Source organism: Silene latifolia, chromosome X, assembly GCF_048544455.1.
Source record: "Silene latifolia isolate original U9 population chromosome X, ASM4854445v1, whole genome shotgun sequence".
Classification (NCBI taxonomy): Eukaryota; Viridiplantae; Streptophyta; class Magnoliopsida; order Caryophyllales; family Caryophyllaceae; genus Silene; species Silene latifolia.
In genome coordinates this window covers 125,161,679-125,184,151 of record NC_133537.1, presented here as the reverse complement: position 1 = coordinate 125,184,151, position 22,473 = coordinate 125,161,679, and the positions used below count along the sequence as shown (strand labels likewise).

Below are 22,473 nucleotides of genomic sequence, written 5' to 3'. Positions count from 1 at the left end.
GAGGAAGCATTAAGGATGGAAACTTAAGTGTTTTTGATGCAATTAACTAATTTGTGTAAGGGTGTTACACGAATGACAATTGAGATTGCGAAAGGTTTCAGACAAAACCATATTCAAAACACGTGAAGATGGTTAAGGAACCATTGTGGCTATGTTATTTAAGAAATAGATTTGCTAGAATCGTTCTAGGCAATAAAGAACAATGAGAGATATTTACAACGGAAATTGAGTACACTTGCAATCATGAGATGTGCAAGAAGGATGAGTCCCGCACACTGTGAAAACAGTGGGAGCTATTCTAAGGCTAGAGGGCCTGTGTCTAGATTGGATCTAGACACGTACTAAGAAAGTTTTGTAATGCAAATGTATACATTACAAAGGAAAACGAGTATGTAGTAAGGTTGAGTAAGGTATAAGAAGTTGATAAAACCTACTAACCAAAGCCTTCTCATAGGCTTAACATGATGAGTCATGTCATATGTCATTTCAATTGCATTGAGATGAACAACTACATATAAGATGAAAATGGATTATAAAAATATGATGTAGTAATCAGGTATTGACTATTCATATGTGATAATCACATTTGTCGTTCGAGTTTTTAAATCTAAAAACTCCTTTATACTTTGTTACATCCAAACGGGTTGTAGAGACAATATTGAACCCCGTTAAAGTGAACCTGGATTAACATGGTATTCGCCCATAGTCACTTGTATGAGGTGACGTCTCGAAGTGACTAGAGTGTGATGCGATTGATGGCAAGTTCAAGTGCCATAGAGTCATGTGAGATGACTAGTCGATCACATAGGCAGACTGTTAGGAACACCTTGCCGGGCCTTATGACCGCTTATAGAGTTCTGGCAAATTTATATAGCTTGGTCGTGGCGAGAGCTATTATAGTATTCTAATGAGTCGATTCATTTGACTAAAGACTGTTCGCCCAAGGTGGCACAGTTTCAGATTAATTTTGATTTATGTTACTACGACCTTCGTAAATGGGGTCAAATGGGAATATTTTGGGTTATGATGGATGTGGCTAGTCGAAGGGAATAGCGCGATAGGAATTGTCCACCCCCTTGTCAGGGTTATAACAATATCTCAGGGCCACTCGAGGAGTAATGAACTGGAAATGCGTGGCCACGCTCGAAAGGTATCTATGGTAGATAATTCCAGTCAAATCAGTCATTCTCCAGATCGAGGAAACCACTCTCGATATGATCACTTGCAAGTACGACCTAAAAGACACCTTGCATTGAGTGGGAGATAGTAATAGGACAAGAGAATTGGTGACGCACACTTGTCGAGGACAAGTGGGAGATTGTTGGAGTGTCCCCGACAATAATGCGATCACAATTGTCGATCATGATGATCACATGTTTAAATCTCATTTTTTTTAAGAATACGTAAGGGATGATTCATTTTATAGTCAACTGATCAACATTAATCGGTAACGATTGGCTTGTTAGAGTTTGACGTTACTGTCGTGGGACGGTGGTGGTCAATTGATCCCTTAAGGTCACACCTAAAGGATGATGCCCTAATCTGTAAAGTTGATTAATTGTATGATGATACAAGTTAATCAATTCCTTAAAATTGAACATTTCAATTTGTGAGAGAGAATATTTATATCTTATTATACTGGGATTAAATAAGATTTATTTTAGTAATTGAAATATTTTATTACTAAAATTGTTTATTGTTTGTGAAACAATAGAGATGATAATGAATGGTTAAATTATAATTACAAGATGTTGTGAATTATAATTAAATGACCCATTTTATTTATGTGATCAAGTATTACTAGTCAATTTGTTGTATGTAATTTAATTAATTCATAAAATGATATTTATGTGATAAATATGCATTAAATTAATTAATAACATGTATCATACTACATGTGACATATTGTGTGACAAGTGACAAATTGACAAAAAATATAAAAAAATAAAATGGTAGTCCATTTTATATGTGGACTGAAATGTAGGTAGTAGTAGTGGATTGTGGTTGATTTATTTTATGAGATAAAATGCTTGTAATGATACCTAGTCTAACTAGCTAGCATACCTACACATTTAGATAAGAACAAACGGAAAAAGGGAAGGACCATATATTGGTCCTTATACTCCCTATAACCGTGACCCTTATACATTCTAAGGGCACTTTGGTTTTTTTTCTCTAATTTTTATTCTCTTTATGCATGTTCAAGTCATTAACATGCATCTTTCTCTCTACTCCTTCATCTTTCTCTAAAAACTTGAGAAATCTTGATTCAATTGTTCAAATTACATTACTAATATTATTAGTGTAATATATGAGTATTAGTAATCAATTTTAAGGTAAACTACTAAACAAATATCTAGCACATATTATTTAGTAGAGATAAGGGATAATCTTGGGTGCAATCAAGAGGAGTGGCTTCTATACTTGAAGTCTTTGGAGGATCATTCTAACATATTGAAAGCTCAAGAACAAGTGAGGTAGGAGACCTCACTTGTGCCCATAAACCGAAATATTCAATGTAAGGAACCGGTTTTCCTCTACACTTATTTATATGTTTTGCATGCATAAGATCCTTAAGTTTTATGACTACAACTTTAAACTAAAATATGTGATATTTAAAACATGATTTCCAACACTTTGGAAGTTAAAATTACACTTACGACCATTACAATTACAGTTTTTACTTTCATGGGTCATATTACACACTCACAGTTCATTATTACAGTTACCCTTTATTATAATTAGGGTAAATTAATAAATACATCCTTATATATATCACTTTTTTTAAATTACTACCTTATAAAAAAAGTTTCAAAAATTACTACCTTACAAAGCATATGTGTGTATAATTTGCTACCACAGTCACTTTCCGGTGTCTTTAAATTGAATATTTCGACACAATTTGAATTTTCCTTCTAAAACATAAAATTTCTGACCATAATACCCCTCTCTAATATTTCCTTATATTACCTCTTTACACCTTTTCCTCATCTATTCATCTTCTTCTTCTTCCTCTACTTCTTCCTTTATTAAACTAATCTCATCAACGACTAACACTTATCAATTTATCATCAACTAAGTTGAATGTTTCAAATCCCACTATATAGATGCAAAATACTCCTCTTATAATAAGTTCTTCCACTTTTACATACATATTCTCCACATTAAAGCAACCAAGTATTTACAATGTATCGCTTTTGGTTCACTAATCATTCTTAGAATACAAACACCAATCAAATTCATATGGACAACAACACTACTGCATTAAACAACAACAAAGTTAGGGTTCTAAGTCAAAATTAGGTTTCTAATTGATTAAAGATTAGACACAAAATTATGGATTTAATTTAATTAATTAATATAAAATTTAATTTGGGTTGTTATTAATAAAACTGAAACACAGAATTAGGGATTTAGTTTAGTTTGTCAAGTGTTGATGGTCGATTAAAGGAGATATGAAGAGAGGAGAGATAAGTTGAAGAAAAAAAAATGTTTAGTTGTTTATTTGGCATAATGTGGAGAATAGTGAACACTTAAGTGAGGATATTTTGGTCAATTCACATACTTTTAATACCGGAAAGTGACTTTGGTAGCAAATTATACACACTTATGCCTTATACGGTAGTAATTTTTGAAACTTTTTTTTATAAGTGTTTAGTTGTTTATTTGGCATTAGCATGTTCATTTATACAGTTACACTTTTGTTATTCCTGACATTACTCTTTCGTCCGTCAGTATTACACTTTTGTCTGTTACAATTACATTTTATTTCTGTTTACGTACACTACTATAAATCCAGACAACTACAATGCCCCTTTAACAACGCTTATTCACGAAAATCACCATAAGACGTTGTAGAACGGATGGCGCGAATTTTACTAAAATTAATTACAACGGTTATGGTTCCATAACCGTTGTTATAGGTTTTAACAATGGGTCAAACATGCACAACCGTTGTTAATAATTTGGCGCAAAATTAGCGGTTAGTGAAAAGTAATTACAACGGTTATTTATTAACCCGTTATTAGTACTTTTTAACAACGGTTTACTATGGACACGTTGTTAATATATTCTGTAATGACAACGAGTTTTTGTTTAACAAACGTTGTCAATACTTTCCATACTATAAACCACAAAAACACAGATCTGCTACAGCCACAAGACACAAACCTAACACAAACACAAACACAAACACAAACACAAACACAAACACAAACACAAACACAAACACAAACACAAACACAAACACAAACACAAACACAAACACAAACACAAACACAAACACAAACACAAACACAAACACAAACACAAACACAAACACAAACACAAACACAAACACAAACACAAACACAAACACAAACACAAACACAAATACAAACACACACTTTCTCATTGTCTCTTTCTCTCTTTCTCATCGTCGCTTTATCATTTCGTCGTCACTGTTGTTTTCATCGTATCTTACTTTCTCTAGGTATCAGGTAAATATGCATGATTTAATTTAGGTTTTGTCATCTCAGTCATTATTTTCTTTCTTTAATTATTTCATTTGCATGTGTTTTTATCAATCATTATGTTCTTTCTCTAAGTATTATTCGCTTAATTAGTTTTGTCACTGTTGTTTTTCTGCGTTTATTAGCTTGTAAAACAAATAAAATAAAATAAAACAAAGAAGAAGCAAGATGATAGAGAGGAATGCATGATAAACTTAATTAATTAATTAATATATATATAATATATAAATACATAAATTACAAAATGAATTACATTGATAAATGCAATTCTTAGATATGCATAGAGAGTCTGAGTCTCTTCTATGATATCCATCCTCTCCTCCTTAGCTATTTGGAGGTTTCGTTCAACAGTTGCTATATCGTCATATAGCTGCAACAACTGCTGCTCTGTCAAGCCATTTTTTTTGGCGTCCTTGAGTGCGGTCCGAGCGTCCTCAAGGTAGCTCATGTACCTGCTCTCGATGTCCAGCAACCGGCGAATGAAACTCTTGTTGTACTGGTCATAATGCATGTATTACGGATGGTATCATTCATTGTTGAAGGAAGTTTGGAGTTTGTTTGAAAGATTTAGGGTTTGGAGTTTATTTTAGCAGTTAGGGTTTGGAGATAGTGAGATAATGGAATGGTGGTTGAGATAATGCATGTATGTATACTAAGTAATGTGTCGTTTGAGTTGTTTTTTAATTAATATATGTTTAGGAAGTTGTGCCATCATATCTCTGCTTCAAATCTTATAACCCTTCTCATTCCATATATTGTCCATTCATATGCAGGGATTGGTAGTAATAATGCATGCGGCCGTAATAATGCATGGTAATATTTAATATAATTTTTTTTTTTAAAATAAACAACAACGGTTATTTAAAAAAAAACGTTGTCTTTAGTTATAACAACGGTTTTTTATACTGTAACCGTTGTTATAACTTTCCCACCAAAATTTAGTCACCCTTTCCACAATGGTTTTTTCTTCTTTAAACCGTTGTTAATAGTTTTCACAACGGGTTTCTTAGAAAAACCAACCGTTGTTAAAACCTACTACCACGGACGCTTTAACAACGTCCGCTTTTTTATATAACAACGGTTTTTAACCGTTGTTATAGCCTGTATCTGTAGTAGTGGCAGTCGTTTAACTGTCACGTTGCAAATACTATACTTACTCTAACAAATAAGAAACTGAAATTTGAAACGACTACAAACAAATGTGGCGTTATCTACCAAATAAATAATTTCAACGTGGATAAGTGTAACTTCACCTTGACATAATTATTGTTGAACTCAATAATGCTGGAGTTCATGTTGAAAGAGTGGATTTAGAGTTTTCAGATAATAAAAATCAAGCTTAAAAAATAACCTAAATTACAGTTCCTTCTCATATTTAAGCTACTGTTGATATTTAACCTAATTTCTTTGATAAAAAAAAATATAACCTAACGTCGAATGAAGCAAATTAAAAAAATGATCCAAAAATTACCATCGACAAATGGAATAATTTGCAAATCCGCCATTTTTTATGTTGGAATATGGTCTTGTTCTTTGGCTGTAATGATGGAAGATGATAAAGGAAGATGATAAAGGAAGTAAGTTTGATTTTTATTTGCTCAAAATTATCGCCAGTAAGGATGAATAGCTAGGATTATTTGCTCAAAATAATCGCCAGTAAAGATGAATAGCTAGGATGAGTTTTTTTAAAATTGTGTTTTGGTGGGGTTTGTTTAGTATTGTGTTGAGGAAGGTGGTTCAATAATTCTGCATGTTAATGTATGTATACAGTGGGTAATAGAAATTTGCCTGACACACACACCCTCCCTCCTCCTCAACCTATTTCCTTTTTTTTTACGCCTATATTGCCTTTACAGCAAGCAAATATCCACGGTCCATTTACCTAATCCAAAGGCCCTAGTAAAGACTTAAGGACTCAAAAGATATAAAGGACTTATAAGAACTTTACTCTCTCTCTCTATATATATATATAGTGTCAAGTTCTCCTAAGTCCTTAATATCTTTTGAGTCCCTAAGTCTTTATTAGGGCCCTTGGATTAGGTAAATGGAGAGTGGAGATTTGCCTACTTTAAAGCCAATATAGGCGTGAAAAAAAAAGGAAATAGGTTGAGGAGGAGAGAGGGTGTGTGTGTCAGTACTATTGTCGATTACCCACTGTGCACACACAAACACATGCATAATCATTCAACAACCTTCCTTAACACAATTCTAAACAAACTCCACCAAAACACAATTTGAAAAAAACTCATCATGGATATTCATCCTTACTGGCGATAATTTAGAGCAAATAAAACTTCTGAAAATAAAAATCATACATTCTTCCTTTATCATCTTCCTTTATCATCTTCCTTTATCATCTTCCATTCTCAGAAACAAACAACAAGACCACCGTCCAACGTAAAAAATGACGGATTTGCAAATGATTCCATTTGTCGATGGTAATTTTTGGGTTGTGTATTTATTTTCTTCATTCAAAGTTAGGTTATATTTCTTTTTTTATCAAAACATTAGGTTAAATATCAACAGTAGCTTAAATATGAGAAGGAAGTGTATTTTAGTTTATTTTTGAAGCTTTTTTTTTTATTATTTGAAATCTGTAAATCCACTCATTCAACATGAACTCCAGCATTATAGAGTTCAACATCAACTCTGTGGAGTTAAAGTTAAACTTCTTGACGTTGGAGTTATTTATCTGGTAGATAATGTCACATTTGTTATGAGTTGCTTCATATTTCAGTTTCTTATTTGTAAGAGTCAATATAGTATCTGCAACGTGACAGTAAAAAGACGAATAAAGTGTAACTGTAACATTCAAAAGTGTAATACTGACGGATGAAAGAGTAATTTCAGGATTAACAAAACTGTAATTATAATGGTCGTAAATGTGATTTTAACTACAAATGGTGTGATTTTAAGCAACAAAAGTATAATTGTAATTGTAGTCGTACAAAGTACAATTCTTTTAACTGTAATTGTAAATTTGAATTCAAAAGTGTAATATTTGTATCTGTAATTGTAAGTGTAAAAATTGTAATTATAACAGATAAAAGTGTTATTTTAACAACTAAAAGTGTTATTATAACAGACAAAAGTTCTAAATTTGTAAACAGTAATTCTAATAGGAAAAAGTATAATTGTAACAGAGAAACGTGTAATTTTGACAAGTAAAAGTATTATTGTAACAGACAAAAGCTGTAAGTTTTGAAACTGTAATTCTAATAGTAACAAGTATAATAGTAACAGATAAAAGTGTAATTTTAACAACCAAAGGGTTATTGTAACAGAAAAGCTGTAAGTTTTTAAACTGTAATTGTAATAGTAAAAAGTATAATTCTAACAGACAAAAGTGTAATGATAACAACCAAAAGTGTAATTCTAACGAAGCTATAATTTTAACAAATATATGGGTTACTTTAAGTTGTTATGAAAACAATTGATAATAATGACACTATTGACAGATAATATTGAGCACAATGGAAAACGAACGCCGAACGAGGAAGAATTTTGCAGGGACGTTGAATCTAAGTTCACCCCCTATGTTGGTCAGGAATTTCTGGAAATAGAGGAAGCAGTGACATTTTATAGAATTTATGCTGTTGCTTGTGGTTTTGATGTGCGTAAGTACACGACTAAGAGATGGCGTGGCGGGGAAATAAAATCTAAACTGTTGGTTTGCAACCGGGAGGGGTTCAAACATAAGGGACAATTGGAGTGTAGTGGCCGCCAGGACTCAGGTAGGAGACACAAAGTCAGGCGCGTTGGGTGCAAAGCGAGGATTAGGCTATTCATGAGGAATGGGGAATTAATAATTGACAGATTCCACAGTGGCCACAACCATGAACTTGTATCAGCCAGAGATAGAGAGTTTCAAAAGTTGGCATGCAACATAACAAACTATCACAAAATGATAATCCTTTATAATTCAAGGGTGAGTATTCCAGGTTTGCTGAAGTTAGCCTTCGCCTTCCTGAACTTAAAGTTTTGTTGGTTAGAATTACACTTTGTTTGAGTCATTAGAATTCTACATTTGTCTGTTAAAATTACACTTTTGTCTGTTACAATTATACATATATCCGTCAAAATTACAATTTATTTTGTCAAAATTACAGTTTTGTTGATTAAAAGTACACTTTTGTTGATTAAAATTACACTTGTATATGTTATAATTTCACTTTATTTTGTTAGAATTACACTTTTGTCTGCTAAAATTACACTTTATGCTGCTAAAATTACACTTTCTTGTTAAAACAACACTTTTGTTTTTTGAAATTATACTTTTGTATCTGTTTAAATTAGGTTTTTATTGATTAAAATACATACATCTAAAAGATTGTCAATAATCAACAGCTGAAGATAGGAGCAACGAAGACTTACAAAATTTTGAAGGAATATGTTAATGGGTTTGAAAACATCGGAGCTAGTTTCAATGATTTTAAGAACTTTCACAGAGATGTGAAATGCTACATTCATGAACGGGACGGTCAGATGTTCGTGGACCACTTTAAGGAATTGGCTGTTAATAGGCCAGGGTTCTTCTTTGACTATGATGTTGATTCTGACGGTAGCCTTAGTAAAGCTATATGGGCCGACGGAATCGTTAGAAGGAACTACTCAGTTTTTGGGGATGCAGTGTCGTTCGATCCGATGTATTCCACCAATAAGTATGACATGGCCTTCACATCTTTAACTGGGGTTGATCACCATAAACGATCGGTCACTTTCTGTGGAGCGCTGGTTGCTCATGAAGATGCAGACTCGTTTAAATGGGTTTTCACCCGTTTTTTGGCTGCGATGGGTGGGAAAGAGCCTAATTATATCATCACCGATCAGGATGCCGGTATTCCTAAAGCGGTGCCATTGGTGTTCAAGATAGCGCGCCATCGATATTGTATGTGCATATCATGAACAAGGTGCCAAGCAAGTATGGAGTGACGAGAGATGATTATTCGGTCTTTGTGAAGAAATTGAATGCCATAATATGGGATGAAGACATTGAAGCGGCAGAGTTCGATGCAAAATGGGAAGAAATTGGCAGAGAACACAATGTTAATAACATTGACTGGTTCCAAGAAATGTACGCTAAAAGGAAGCAGTGGGTTATGGCTCATTGTAGGGACCTAGATATGGGGGATGTTATGAGGACAACACAAAGATCAGAGAGCGAAAATAGGTTTTTTAAGAGATTTGAGAGTAAGTCAGGAACATTAGTTGAGTTTTCGATGCGTTTTGACAGCGCGATGGACCAGCAAAGACACACACAGAAAAAGATTGACAACTGTAACAGACACACTTTCCCTATAATATCAACGCATCTAGCTATCGAAGTGCACGGGGCGCAAGTGTACAGTTATAAAGTATTCGAGGAATTTCAAGAAGAGGCCAAGTACTCAATCGGTACTTGTAAAAGCAGAGGATTTACTGAGTGTGACTCTTTAGAGGTGACCACTGTAAGAGATGCAAACAGGGACATAAATTATGAGGTCACATACTGCCCAGGTATCATTCTGTAGGATTTGTTTGTTAAAATTATACTTTTATCCGTTAAAATTACACTTTTGTTGATTAAAATTACACTTTTGGTTGTTAAAATTACACTTGTCTTAAAATTACACTTTATGCAGCTAAAATTACACTTTTGCCTTTTAAAATTACATTTATAGTTTGTGTTATGTAAGGTCTATCTGTCACTGCTATGCCGATTGGACTTACACTTATGCCGGTTAGAATTACACATTTGTGTATTACAGTCACACTTTCTTCTGACTGATTTAACTAACATATTACTCTATATTGTTGAACTAGATACATTGAAAGCCACTTGTAGCTGCAGAATGCTTGAGAGGAAAGGCATTCTTTGCTGGCATGTCATATGGATTTACTCATCAAACAGAGTGAAGATTATTCCAGAACAATGTGTTGTTAAAAGATGGTGTAAAGATGCAATGTTGTCTAAAATGTTCGATTGTAATGGTGAAGCAACTGAGGACGTTGATATAATAGATGGAAAACAGATTGCGATGTCAGTAATGTGGCCAGAGATTCATCAGAGAGTTGGTATGCTCATGGGCAAATTGAAGAATGATGTCGACAACTTTTCTAGTCTAATTAGACAGATTAAGGAGAAACTTTCACCATTAGGATCGCCATTGAATAAACAACAACAGTTGGAGAAAATTCTTGGTTGTTCTCCTAGTCAGGAGATAACCATTTTGCCGCCCAAGAAATCCAAAAACAAGGGAAGCGGAAAGAGAATGTTGTCGATGAAGGCAAAAGCAGTTGCTTTGGCAAGGAAGCCAAAACGTATGTGTAAAAATTGCAAGCGATTAGCTAACCATGACAAAAGAAACTGCCCTAATCCTTTCGCAGAGCACCCACCGTTGTCGCAATCGTCACAGCCCTCGTCGGAAGAAGAAGAAGAAGAAGAAGAAGAAGAAGAAGAAGAAGAAGAAGAAGAAGAAGAAGAAGAAGAAGAAGAAGAAGAAGAAGAAGAAGAAGAAGAAGAAGAAGAAGAAGACATCTTAGAATAATCAATATAATACCTAATAAGCAGTACATTGTTTTGGGGATGTCTACGCAAAATACGAGGTACAACATGATGTTTCGTATTCTGTTTAGACATCAAACTGCCAGGAAGGCAACTGGTCGCCGTTGGTATTACAATGTATTTTGTTGAAGTATTTTCAATTGGACGAAACAGTTATTATGTGCAACATCAGAACGTTCAATTTTTCACTCTTGACTATTATAACAATTTATGTTCTTAGAATTACAGATATCTAGGAAATAAATGTACAATGGCCTCATATCTGCTTAGGGTAGGATTGTTATGATCAGAATTACACTTAAACTCATTATAATTACAGATTATGCGATTAAAGTTACACTTCATCTATAGTAAAGCCTTATAACATAGTTTGGTAAAACAACATAAATATTATTGCACCATCTATTAACAACATAAATATATTTTCATAAAACATCTTGTCTTATAGAATGTTGAAAGCTAACAATAAGCATCTGCTAACATTGTTTACACAAAAACTAACTGTCTAGATTAAGGTTGCTAACATCTGATAATGATACCAAGTATGAAATAAATGTTTACATAGGCAAGCCAATATTCCCACAAAAACTTAACTACTAGATTAAGGTTGTTATTTTTTCCCATTGACACGGGGCAATCTACGCTTCTGTTATAATACCTTCCACAATTTGTCCTTCGTGCTAACAAAAGCTTTGAACTTCTCGAGCACACCATCGCGCAAGACGTTCATGTCTGCTAGAACGAGGGTAGCTATAACCTGGATCACCAAATAGCGCCATGATTTCTTCTTCTCGAGGTCTTCATGCTGAAAAGGAAGACCCTCGTATAAGAGCATTGCCATCATGGGGAACAGACCCGATTCTGGTTGGTTGAGAGTAGGTGAGTTCCCGTTGAAAGGTATCTGACGTAACGCATAATTAGGAATTCCCCGTGCTCTAGTGTTCTTCTTTTCCTTATCCCGTGATTCTAAATAATCACTCACTGCGCTAGCCTGCATATGTACGTAATTACCTCAAAAAACTGATTGAAAAAAAATAGATAGCATTTGGAAGAAAGGGATGGACGATAACTTACAATTAAACGCGCTGCTTTTCCAAACTGCGACTTTTGCAAATCATAATGCCTTTGCCCGTCCAGCAAGTCGACTGAATTTGATTTGTGATTGATACATACGCATGCGAAATGGTGGTCAATGCAGAACGGGACAAATAGCATGTTTGTTTTCAAGTTAACGGTTTGCTCACTGTCGACGATGAAGGTGTCCCAGAGCTGGTACAGCTTGTTATAATTGTTGTCTGATTGTGTGCTTGGTTGTTCAAACGTTCCAAGCAATCCCAACAGTATATCCTTTTAAAGGCAATAGTGAACATGATTAATGTGGTTACTTTGTCAGCTAAAATTACACTATTGTTCCTTAGAATTACACTTCAGACGGTTAATATGACACTTTTGTTGATTAAAAGAACTAAAGTGAAACATTCACATAATATAACTGCAATTTTGAAAAGTGTCATTCTAACTAACAAAGGTGTAATAAAAGTGGATATAAATATTATGCAATGGTTAATGGAAGTACCATTTGACGTATACCAAAGAATGACATCCTTATTTGGTCGCCATATTCCTCCTTTTCCAAATGGTTCATCAATATCGACCTGCACTCGATGACATTCAACGACATAAGGTTTTCAGGCGCCAAGGACATAATGTCAGCTCTCCGAAGCGTTGCGTGCCGGGATTACCAGACCAGTTGTTCACTGCACTCCATAATATTAAAGAACTCGTTAATTAAAATAGACTAAATGTGAAAATTAATGTGAGTATGAGCCATTATTAATTCAGATTAACCGACCGTTCATCAAAATTGTGGCCATTGATGTGACCATAATTGGCGCATATTTAGCCCCCGAATTACCATTGTTTTCATGCTTTTTAGTGCCTATTTGGGTCATTTCTTATCTTTAGTTCTTTGTTTTGCATATTCTTTGAGATTTTGATCCCTTGGTAGGAAAGGAGTAAGAATCTTGCATTTTCATGGCAAAACAAGGCTAAATTGATCATATTCAATGACCAAGCATCAAGGAGAGACAAGACTAGAAGGCCTTTGTACATAGCATAGTAGAAGAGCAATGTTGAGAAAAGGATCCTTGAGTCCCCAAGGAAATCCCCAAGGAATTCATGAAGAAAAGGGAAGAAAAGAAGAAGAAAAGATGCTGCTAGACAATCCGAACGGATTGTACACAGTCCGTCCGTCCAAGCCCAATCCGAGCGTCCCTCAAAGGAATCCGCTCGGATTCCCCCTCGCCAATCCGAGCGTCTTGCCCAAGAATCCGCTCGGATTCCTCAAATTCTCAGTTCGGCCGTCCCGACTCCCATCCGCACGGATTTCAAAGACAAAGACGTTTTCATTCTTCCAAAGAACGATAAGAGAAGCCCTTCTCTCGGAGAATCCCGAAGTCTCCTTGCTCAACTTAAAAAGTGTAATTACTAGTTTAGCCCTTAGTTAACCCTAATGCATCCACCCTAATTTTCACTATAAATACCCCATTAGTCTAATTAGAGGAGCATGTTCCTCTTATCAATAATTAGTGTAGTTAATATCAATCAAATCTCTCTTCAATATTGTAATCAAATATTAATCAAGTTTTAATCCAAGTTTTAGTTCTTTAATCTCTCTCTTGTTCTTACTTTATTTTGGGTAATTGAAGATTATTTGGGTTATTATTGGGAGATTGACAACCTCTCAATCTAGGATTCAAGTACTTCTATTATTCTTGCTTTATTATTGGAATCATTAGTAGGTATAATCTCTTAATCCCTTTTTAATTATTGCTAATTACTTTCATTTATTCATCATGTTTTATTATGTTAGTATGATTGACAACCTTTCTAGCATGATCAATATGATAATGAGTGAGTAGTCTCTTAGCTAGGGTTTAATGGGTGATTAGGGAAACCAACATGGGGAATGATTCATGCTTAAATTAATATGCTTTCATATCTTATTTGCTTGCTTGTTTTGATCTTAATACATGCACATGTTATATTTGATGAAATGCTAAGCCTATGAATCCTTGCATTTACTATCATCTTCTATCCTTTCAACTTGACTTGTAAGACATAACCCAACTCGAGTCTCGTTAGACCATGCATGTGTTGAGTAGGAAAGATTAAGTCGACTTGTAGGTGTTGTACAATCTAATCGATTCGGCTCCGGGACCCAAACTTTCCTAGGATTGTAAGACATAACCCAACTCAATCCATCACAACAATAATTGCTTGCTTATAATTTGAGAACATGTTTGTATGATCATATCCCATGATTCCCCTATGAACCCATGACACCCTAGTGCCTTTAATCAATTGTTTACTCCCCTTATTTTATTTACCTTGTTAGTTTATTTTCATTGCTATTTTAGTTTAGTAACCTTCTACATCAACCCAATTTGTGACACCCCTAGACACCACTAGTTACAATAGAATCTTCATTTCAATACCCGTCCCTTGGGATCCGACCTTTACTTGCCTCTTTACTAATTGTAGAGTTGTTTGTGAAGTATAAATTGTGTTTTGTATCGACCATTGACCAACGACCACATATGCTTAATTTGTGAAACGAAATGGACTCGATCAAAAATGGCGCCGTTCTTGGACTACGTGTTTAATTGATTTAAGATTTCTTTTATTGTTATTAGTTGTGTCTTTTTCACCTTGGGGAAGTAAAACTCCTCAAGGTTTGTTCTAATTGTTTTCGAGTTGTTTGATATTTTGCATGTCTAGAAGGTTACAAAGAGATTTGTTACCTTTTGACCGTGAAATCGAAAGAACCTTGACGAATAATAGGAGACTTGTTAGGAGGAATTTGGGAGGTGTTGGTGAAGTTGTTCAACCCACTAGTGAGTTTGTCAATCCTTTCGCAATAGAAGGAGAAGAGAACCCATTAAACAATACCACACAAAATCCACCTACAATGCCTAAATTCTCGTCACACTCTATACCCACCGAGGAGGATTTACCAAATGGTACTCCTACCCCACAACATCTTACCGGAAACTTTATTGCCAAGTCCGCCTTCATCCAACTAGTTGAGAGGAGCCAATTCTGGGGAATGCCTAGTGAGGACCCTCATTCTCATATGGAAACCTTTTGCGATTATTGTGAAGCTATCTCTCAAACGGGCGTGACTCAAGACCAAATTAGATGGGTCTTATTTCCCTTTTCGTTAATCGGCACCGCAAAGCAATGGTTGAAGGGCCTTGATAAGGCCACCCTTGGAATAGATTCTTGGAAGAAGCTAGCTCTAGCTTTCTACAAAAAATTCTACCCACCGGAAAAGACCAATATGCTAAGAGCTCAAATTACGGGTTTTAAGCAAAGGGATGAAGAATCTTTGTATGAAGCTTGGGAGCGGTTCAAAGGTATTTGTCGCTCATGTCCTCACCATGGACTTAGCGAATGGTTTTTAGTGCAACAATTTTGGAATGGTTTATATGAAGATTCTAGGAACATTCTCAATATGGGATCAAATGGAATGTTCACCGAAGTTGATGACAATCAAACATGGAACAAGATTGAGGAAATGGCGGTCCATAATTCACAATATAGTAGACCTCGCAAGGCTACTAGAGGAGGAAAGTATGAAGTGGACACCGTTACTCAATTGGGTGCTCAACTTAGTGCTCACATTGACACAATCAACTTGAAGTTTGAACAAGCTATGGCTAGACTTGAGGAAAACTCAAAATCATCGAAGCATCATGTCAATGCCATGACGGCATCCTCATCAATCCCAAGCGGGATATGTGAGAATTGTGGAACCTTGGGTCATGACTCAAGTGAATGTAGGGGAACAACCGAACAAGTTAATGCTTTCCAAGCTTACAAAAGTGGTACCCCTTATTCAAACTTTTACAATGAAAACACCAAGTTCCATCCAAATCTCTCATACAAAAGCCAAAATGTTCAAAACCCTCAAACAACATACACTCCTCCACCCATGAGAAATCAAAATCAAAGACCCTTTTACAATCAAAACCAAGGCTACCAAAATCAAAATCCATACAATCACCACAATGACCAAGGTTTTGATGTCCAAAAAGCGGTCCTCCAAATGCAAAAGAATCAACAAGAATTTTTCACCCAAATGCAAAAAGATAGCCAAGCAAAAGACACTACCATCAACAACATTCTAGCTCACACCAAGATGTTGGAAACACAATTGACCCAACTAGCATCTTCGAGCTCACAAAGACAAAAGGGGCAATTACCACCTCAAAGTAATCCCCTAGACATGAAACGGTTAGTGCCATTCACTTGAGAAGTGGTACAAGATATGAAGCAATCAAAGAAGCAAGTTGAGGATGATGTTGTGAAAGCTAGTGAGAATGAAGTTGTGGTACAAAGTCCCAAAGAAGGGGAATCATCAAAAGAAGAAAGTTCAAAGAAAAATGAAGACAATGCCAAAGAAAAGGAGCCCATTGTGATTAGACTTCCTTTTCCAAGTCGTCAAGCCAAGCCTAAATTTGATGATCAACTTGGGAAGTTCATGGAGACTGTGAAGAACTTAGAAGTCTCAATTCCTTTCACGGAATTAATCAATCACGTTCCGGCCTATGCAAAGTACATGAAAGATATCCTCACAAAGAAGAAGTCGATCCGGAAACTTGAGACTATCGCCTTCACTAAGGTGAGTAGTGCAATACTTCAAGGGAGTTCACCTCCAAAGTTAAAGGATCCGGAAGCTTCTCAATACCGTGTACCATTGGCGACACAACGATCAACAAAGCCTTATGTGATCTAGGGGCTAGTGTGAGTGTCATGCCGTACTCGGTAAGTAAAAGGTTGGGAATGGGAGAGCTTAAATGCACCAATATCACTCTTCAAATGGCCGATAGATCGACGAAGACACCATTAGGGGTATGGGAAGATGTCCCCGTGCGAATTGGGAAGTTTTTCATCCCGGTGGACTTTGTCATTGTTGATATGGAGGAAGATTCCAACATTCCAATCATCTTAGGAAGACCTTTCCTACACACCGTCGGTGCGGTGATTGATGTGAAACATGGAGAGCTCACTCTAGAAGTGGGAGATGAAAGCATAACTTTTAATCTTGACAAAACCATGAGAGCTCCTCGTTTGCATGAGCCATGTTTCATGATTGATCATTATAGCCGGAAAGATGAAAGGAAGAAATCGGAACTCCAATGGAGGAAGAAAGTTGAAGATGCTCCATTCAAAGAGCAAGTGAATTGTGACAAGGAGAGCTTGCAAAGCTCATCAAAATCAACCAAGGAAGAAGATGATGGCCTCATTGGCCAAGAAAAGAAATTGGGAGAGTTGTCTCCATCTAAGCAAGAGATTTTCAATGATCAACTCAATGAAGTTTGTGGTCTTTGGGACGACGAATTTGAAGGGATCTTTAATCCCTACATTGGGCATGCCATCGATCATGATCAACAACAAGGGCCACGGTCTATTGAGGACCTCTACCATAACAATGAACAAGCTTTTGATTACTTCTTCAAGGTGTTGAGCAACATCAACAACACCTTGAACATGCCCCCTTGACATCTCATCAAGAATGAGAGTTTGGTGGAGTCCTCCCTAAACCACCACTTGTAAATATTTCTAACTCCCTAACTTACTTTTCAATTTTTGTATTGCATTTTTGTCATTTTTGGATTTATTTTTACTTTGATCAAAATAATTGTCATGTAAGAGAGAAGTGAGGGAGGGACTAATGATTTTAATTGATGTGTAGTGCTTTACCTTAGTGTGGGGATGGCAATTGCCTAGGCTATTCATGCCTTAGTAGTGCCCCCACAATGAAGAACACAAGATTTGAAAGAAAGAAAGAAAGAATGATAAGAGAATGCGTTGGTGCACGGATGGAACTGAATCCGTGTACACAAGGACCAATCCGAGCGGATTCTTGAGAATCCGCCCGTCTGCAGCAAATCCGAGCGTCCTGCTGAGAAGACGCCCGTCTTGGGCTGAGCTGAAATTCCAAAAATTCTTGACTGTTGAAGAATCCGAGCGGATTACTAGAAAGACGCCCGTCTCACAGAATCCGTCCGTCTTGTGAACAATCCGCCCGTCTTGCAGCTGAAGAAAAACAAAGAAAAATCTCTGGACAAGAATCCGTCCGTCCTGCACGAAATCCGCCCGTCCCATCTCAGAAGAATCCGAGCGGATTCCCCAGAATCCGCCCGTCTTTAGGCGGGATTTTGAAAATTTTGAAGTCAGTAGAATCCGCACGGATTGCGCCCAATCCGCATGATTGTCCCCTGCGTCCTAAAATTGTCGAATTCTTTAAATACCCACCCCACCTTCATTCATTCATTCATTCATTCATAAACACTACCCATAACATCAAAACCCTCATCCTCTCCATCTCAAAAACAAAAACCCTCAACAAAACTCACCAAAATCAAATCAAACCATCTTTCAAACAACAAATCAATCACTCCATCTTCATTAACAATCAAAACCAAGAGCAAATTCTTCAACCTTTGAATCGATTTTTGTTCTTATAAAGGCAAAGCCTTTCACCTTCAAATCGATTTGGGCATTCTACAAATTGAAGATTTTTGATCTTTTTCTTGGTTAAGCTCATCAAATGGCAAGAACAAAGGGAGCAACAAGAGCAACAAAGGCACCAAAAGCAAAGGCTCTCTCTCAAAGGCAAAAAGCTCTACAAGCAAAGAAAGCTTTGGCAATGGTGGTATCAACACCAAACTTGGTAGTGCAACAACAACAACAACAAATTCCTATGGAAGCATCACCCTCTACTCCGGTAATTAATCAACTCTTGCATTATCCGGAGGTAACATTCATTTCCGATTCCCATAGAAATACATTTGTCAAGTTTGCTATGAAACAAATTCAATCCACCAAATTCATATGTCAAGATGCTTTAGAGAAGTTGGGTGTTCTTGAACAAACAAGAGTCTTTTTCAATGCCATGGGTTTGAAGAAATTGTTTGAAATGAAGGAAGTAACATACCCCTCCCTTGTCTTGGAATTCTTAAGTTCTTTAAAAGTGACAAAAGTTGAGAATAGGGAAAATAATTAGTTTCGTCTAGCTAACACTAGTAGACGCATTACCTTTCCGGAATTGGGTGAAATTTTGGGTCTTAGCGATGAACATAAATTTTATAAGCAATATGGGAAGTATGATCCCGAGCCTCTTTGGGAGGCAATCTCCGGGAAGAAATTTGAAGATTTTAAAGCTTGTCGTGCTCTTTTGGTCCATCATCCGGGCATAAGAATATGGCACAAAGTTGTGGGAAATACCATAATTGCTAGGAAAGACACCAATCATTTCACGGGACTCGATTTTATTCTCCTTGAATCAACTTTGAATATTGGAAGAATTCACACCAAGCCTTACAATTCTTTGAGGCTATTGGTTGATAGATGGCTCCATGTAGATAGTGGGAAGAAGGGTCAAACCGTTATTGTTAATGGCGGCCTTGTCACGGTCCTAGCCAAGCACTTTGATCCTAATTTCAATAAGGATAGCAAGTACAGGGCTAAGGATGGTGGCCATCTTATTGATATGTCCATCTTGATTAACAAGTTTAAGTGGGTTGCTCACAATCCCCTTGACACCAAGTATGGGTGGCTTACTAGTGAGGCTCGATCATTCACTTTACCCGCAAAGATTTGCGTCTTAGTGTCCACCGGACCAACTATTTACTTCCCCTATCCGAAGAAGCCGAGTACATCATTCAACAACAAAAGGGTGATCATGAAACTCCCTCCTCTTCCATTGTTATACCGCCTTACCCCTTTGTGTATGAAGAGTTCAAACCGCAAGGAGTTGAAATTGGAAAAGACTATGTCACTCTTCTTATGCAAGCCATGCACAAGCAAGCTTATGAAGATCGGAAGAATGCATATTTGGCTCAATATCCTCCCCTCCTACATCTAGCTAGGCAAGGACTCCTTGATCCATCTTGTCCTTTGCCTAGTTGGGCGGATAGAGAAGCCTTATTTCCGGGTGCATCAAGGGACGTGGTAGAAGACAATGAGGTTGTTGGAAATGATGAGGAATTTGATGATAATATTGAGGAAGAAGCAAGTGGAGATGAAGAAAGAGATGGTGAAGATAATGATGAGGAAGATGATGGTGAAGAAAGCAAGGAAGAAAGTGATAAGGAAAGTGGCAATGTGACCACTTCTCATGAGGGAAGTGGTGATGATAATAGCATGATGGAAGACTAGCCTTGGAGACTCCTACACTCCCATGGTTTGTCTATATCTCTTTGTATTTTATCTCATTTTGATCATTGTTGGTTTTAGTCCTAGCAACACCAAAGGACTCACACCTCGGTACCATTGAGGTGTTCTTTATTGTTCCCATTTTTGAAAATCCAAAATGACAATCTAGTTTCATGCATAGCATAGTGTGTGCATGAACTCCCCTATGCTTTGACATTAGCAATAGTGTCTTATTTGGTTTGGGGAAGTTAATGCATACACAATGGGAGGTAATCTAAATTATCCTCTCCGTCATAACAAAAACCATGCATCATGTAGTATAGCTTAGTGTAGAATTGCATTTAGTATAGAAATCATGCATCATTTTTGCATAATTTCCATCATTTTGGCCATTGAGGACAATGCCCATATTAGTGTGGGGATGGGAATTCTAACACTTAACTTTTATTCAAAAACCATAAAAATTGAAAAATTTCAAAAATCATAAAAATTTGAAAAATTGGAAAATCCAAAAACAAGTTCATTTCCTTTGTATATATTGTCTTGTATATATTGTGTTTGTTTATCCTTGTTCACTTTGAATGACTACGCCACATCCGAGACATGAGGATATTGAAGACCGCATGGTATGATCTTTCCAATCTCCTTTTTCCTCTTTATGTTAATGACTATGTGGCTTTATTTTGATTGATGCGGTATAACAATGTGAACTTAGGACTTACATTTAGTTTATTTGGCATATTAGTTGGTAGAATCATATGCATTAGGATGTTTATATGCTAGTTGCATCATGGCATGTAGTTTGCATGTTAGAAAATTTTGCGAAACCGTCTATTTGGGAAGCTTGACAAGTGTATATAGGCCCTAGTAGATGCTTTTTATTCTTAAGACTTTGCTTGTTAGAATACTTGTAAAACACCCTAGGATGTGTCATGCTAGTATCCTTTGACCCATGGTTTAAGGCCGAGTCAAGAGTACCTTGTGGTGTGATAACTCCTTGGCTACCGTTTATTCCAAGGTGACCCTTGAAACCATGCATACTTCTATCATTCATCCATGTTCTACCACATTTTTGTCATCAAAGGGAATGGGCACAAAACAAAAAGAAATCAATTTGAGTTCAAAGAAATGAAAAGTGAAAGAAAGTTTGAAAAAATGCATCAAATGAAAAGAGGAGCAAAAATAGACTCATAAAGCTTCAAATACAAGGCACCCTCGTTACTAATTGGGTGACTTTGAAAATGTTAAAAAAAAAAAGGCAAAAAGTTGTCAAGTATTGAAATGCCAAAAATCAAAAGAAATGGCAAAGAAAGTGTTCTCAAAGGTCAAATGCCAATGAAATTGGGGGGAAAACAAAAATGAAAGCAAACTCCCAAAGTGAAACTCAAATATCTATCGATCCCTTTATCCATCGTATCCATTTTTGTGCATGGTAGAGAGGGGACGACCCTTCTTCTTGTCTAGGCAAGAGGGGGAATTCCGCGATCCTCCAGTGTTTCTAACACCATAGGGAGTCTACTCTTGACAAAAGCATTTAACGATTGAGGACAAAGGTACCCTAGCTTGACACATTTTGGAGGTGATTTATTGGTATCCTTCTAGGCTTAGTAGTTTGAACAAATTGTATCTATGAAGGATTGTGTACCCTTGAATTGCTTCCCTTGTAGATAATTTCCGCCACTTAGATAAGGAAAGTGGCTATTCTTTTGTAGATGCATCCATTATGTGATTTTGTGTGCTTAAAGTTTGGATGTGTCGCCATTTTGGCAAGACCCACCTTGCCTTGCAAGAAGGCATCCTACCTCATGGTTGTCTTGTTGTGAGTTGAAGGGGCGGAGTGAGACCCGCTAATTGTCTCATATCGGCTATTATTATTATTAGGTTAGGTTAGTATTGGTCCTAGTCTTTGTCACCTCTTTACTCGGGACGAGCAAAGGTTCGGTTTGGGGATATTTGATGTGACCATAATTGGCGCATATTTAGCCCCCCGAATTACCATTGTTTTCATGCTTTTTAGTGCCTATTTGGGTCATTTCTTATCTTTAGTTCTTTGTTTTGCATATTCTTTGAGATTTTGATCCCTTGGTAGGAAAGGAGTAAGAATCTTGCATTTTCATGGCAAAACAAGGCTAAATTGATCATATTCAATGACCAAGCATCAAGGAGAGACAAGACTAGAAGGCCTTTGTACAT

General features: G+C 36.4%; 2 protein-coding genes and 1 non-coding gene across 3 annotated transcripts; 2 read left to right on the top strand and 1 right to left on the bottom strand.

The window, feature by feature from the left end:
• The first annotated feature begins 7,953 nt into the window (after positions 1–7,953).
• On the top strand, positions 7,954–9,416 carry LOC141618272 (protein FAR1-RELATED SEQUENCE 5-like). Its single transcript, XM_074435373.1, has 2 exons — positions 7,954–8,439; positions 8,997–9,416. Exons 1-2 carry the CDS (start codon positions 7,954–7,956, stop codon positions 9,414–9,416), a joined length of 906 nt encoding a protein of 301 aa, XP_074291474.1.
• On the top strand, positions 9,413–11,406 carry LOC141618271 (protein FAR1-RELATED SEQUENCE 9-like). The gene is made up of 3 exons (XM_074435372.1): positions 9,413–10,007; positions 10,314–10,811; positions 11,375–11,406. Exons 1-3 carry the CDS (start codon positions 9,413–9,415, stop codon positions 11,404–11,406), a joined length of 1,125 nt encoding a protein of 374 aa, XP_074291473.1.
• Positions 11,407–15,397: 3,991 nt separating this feature from the next.
• Positions 15,398–15,504, bottom strand: LOC141625967 (small nucleolar RNA R71). Its single transcript, XR_012535705.1, has one exon. It is a non-coding gene; the product is annotated as a small nucleolar RNA R71 (small nucleolar RNA).
• Between the last annotated feature and the right edge of the window lie 6,969 nt (positions 15,505–22,473).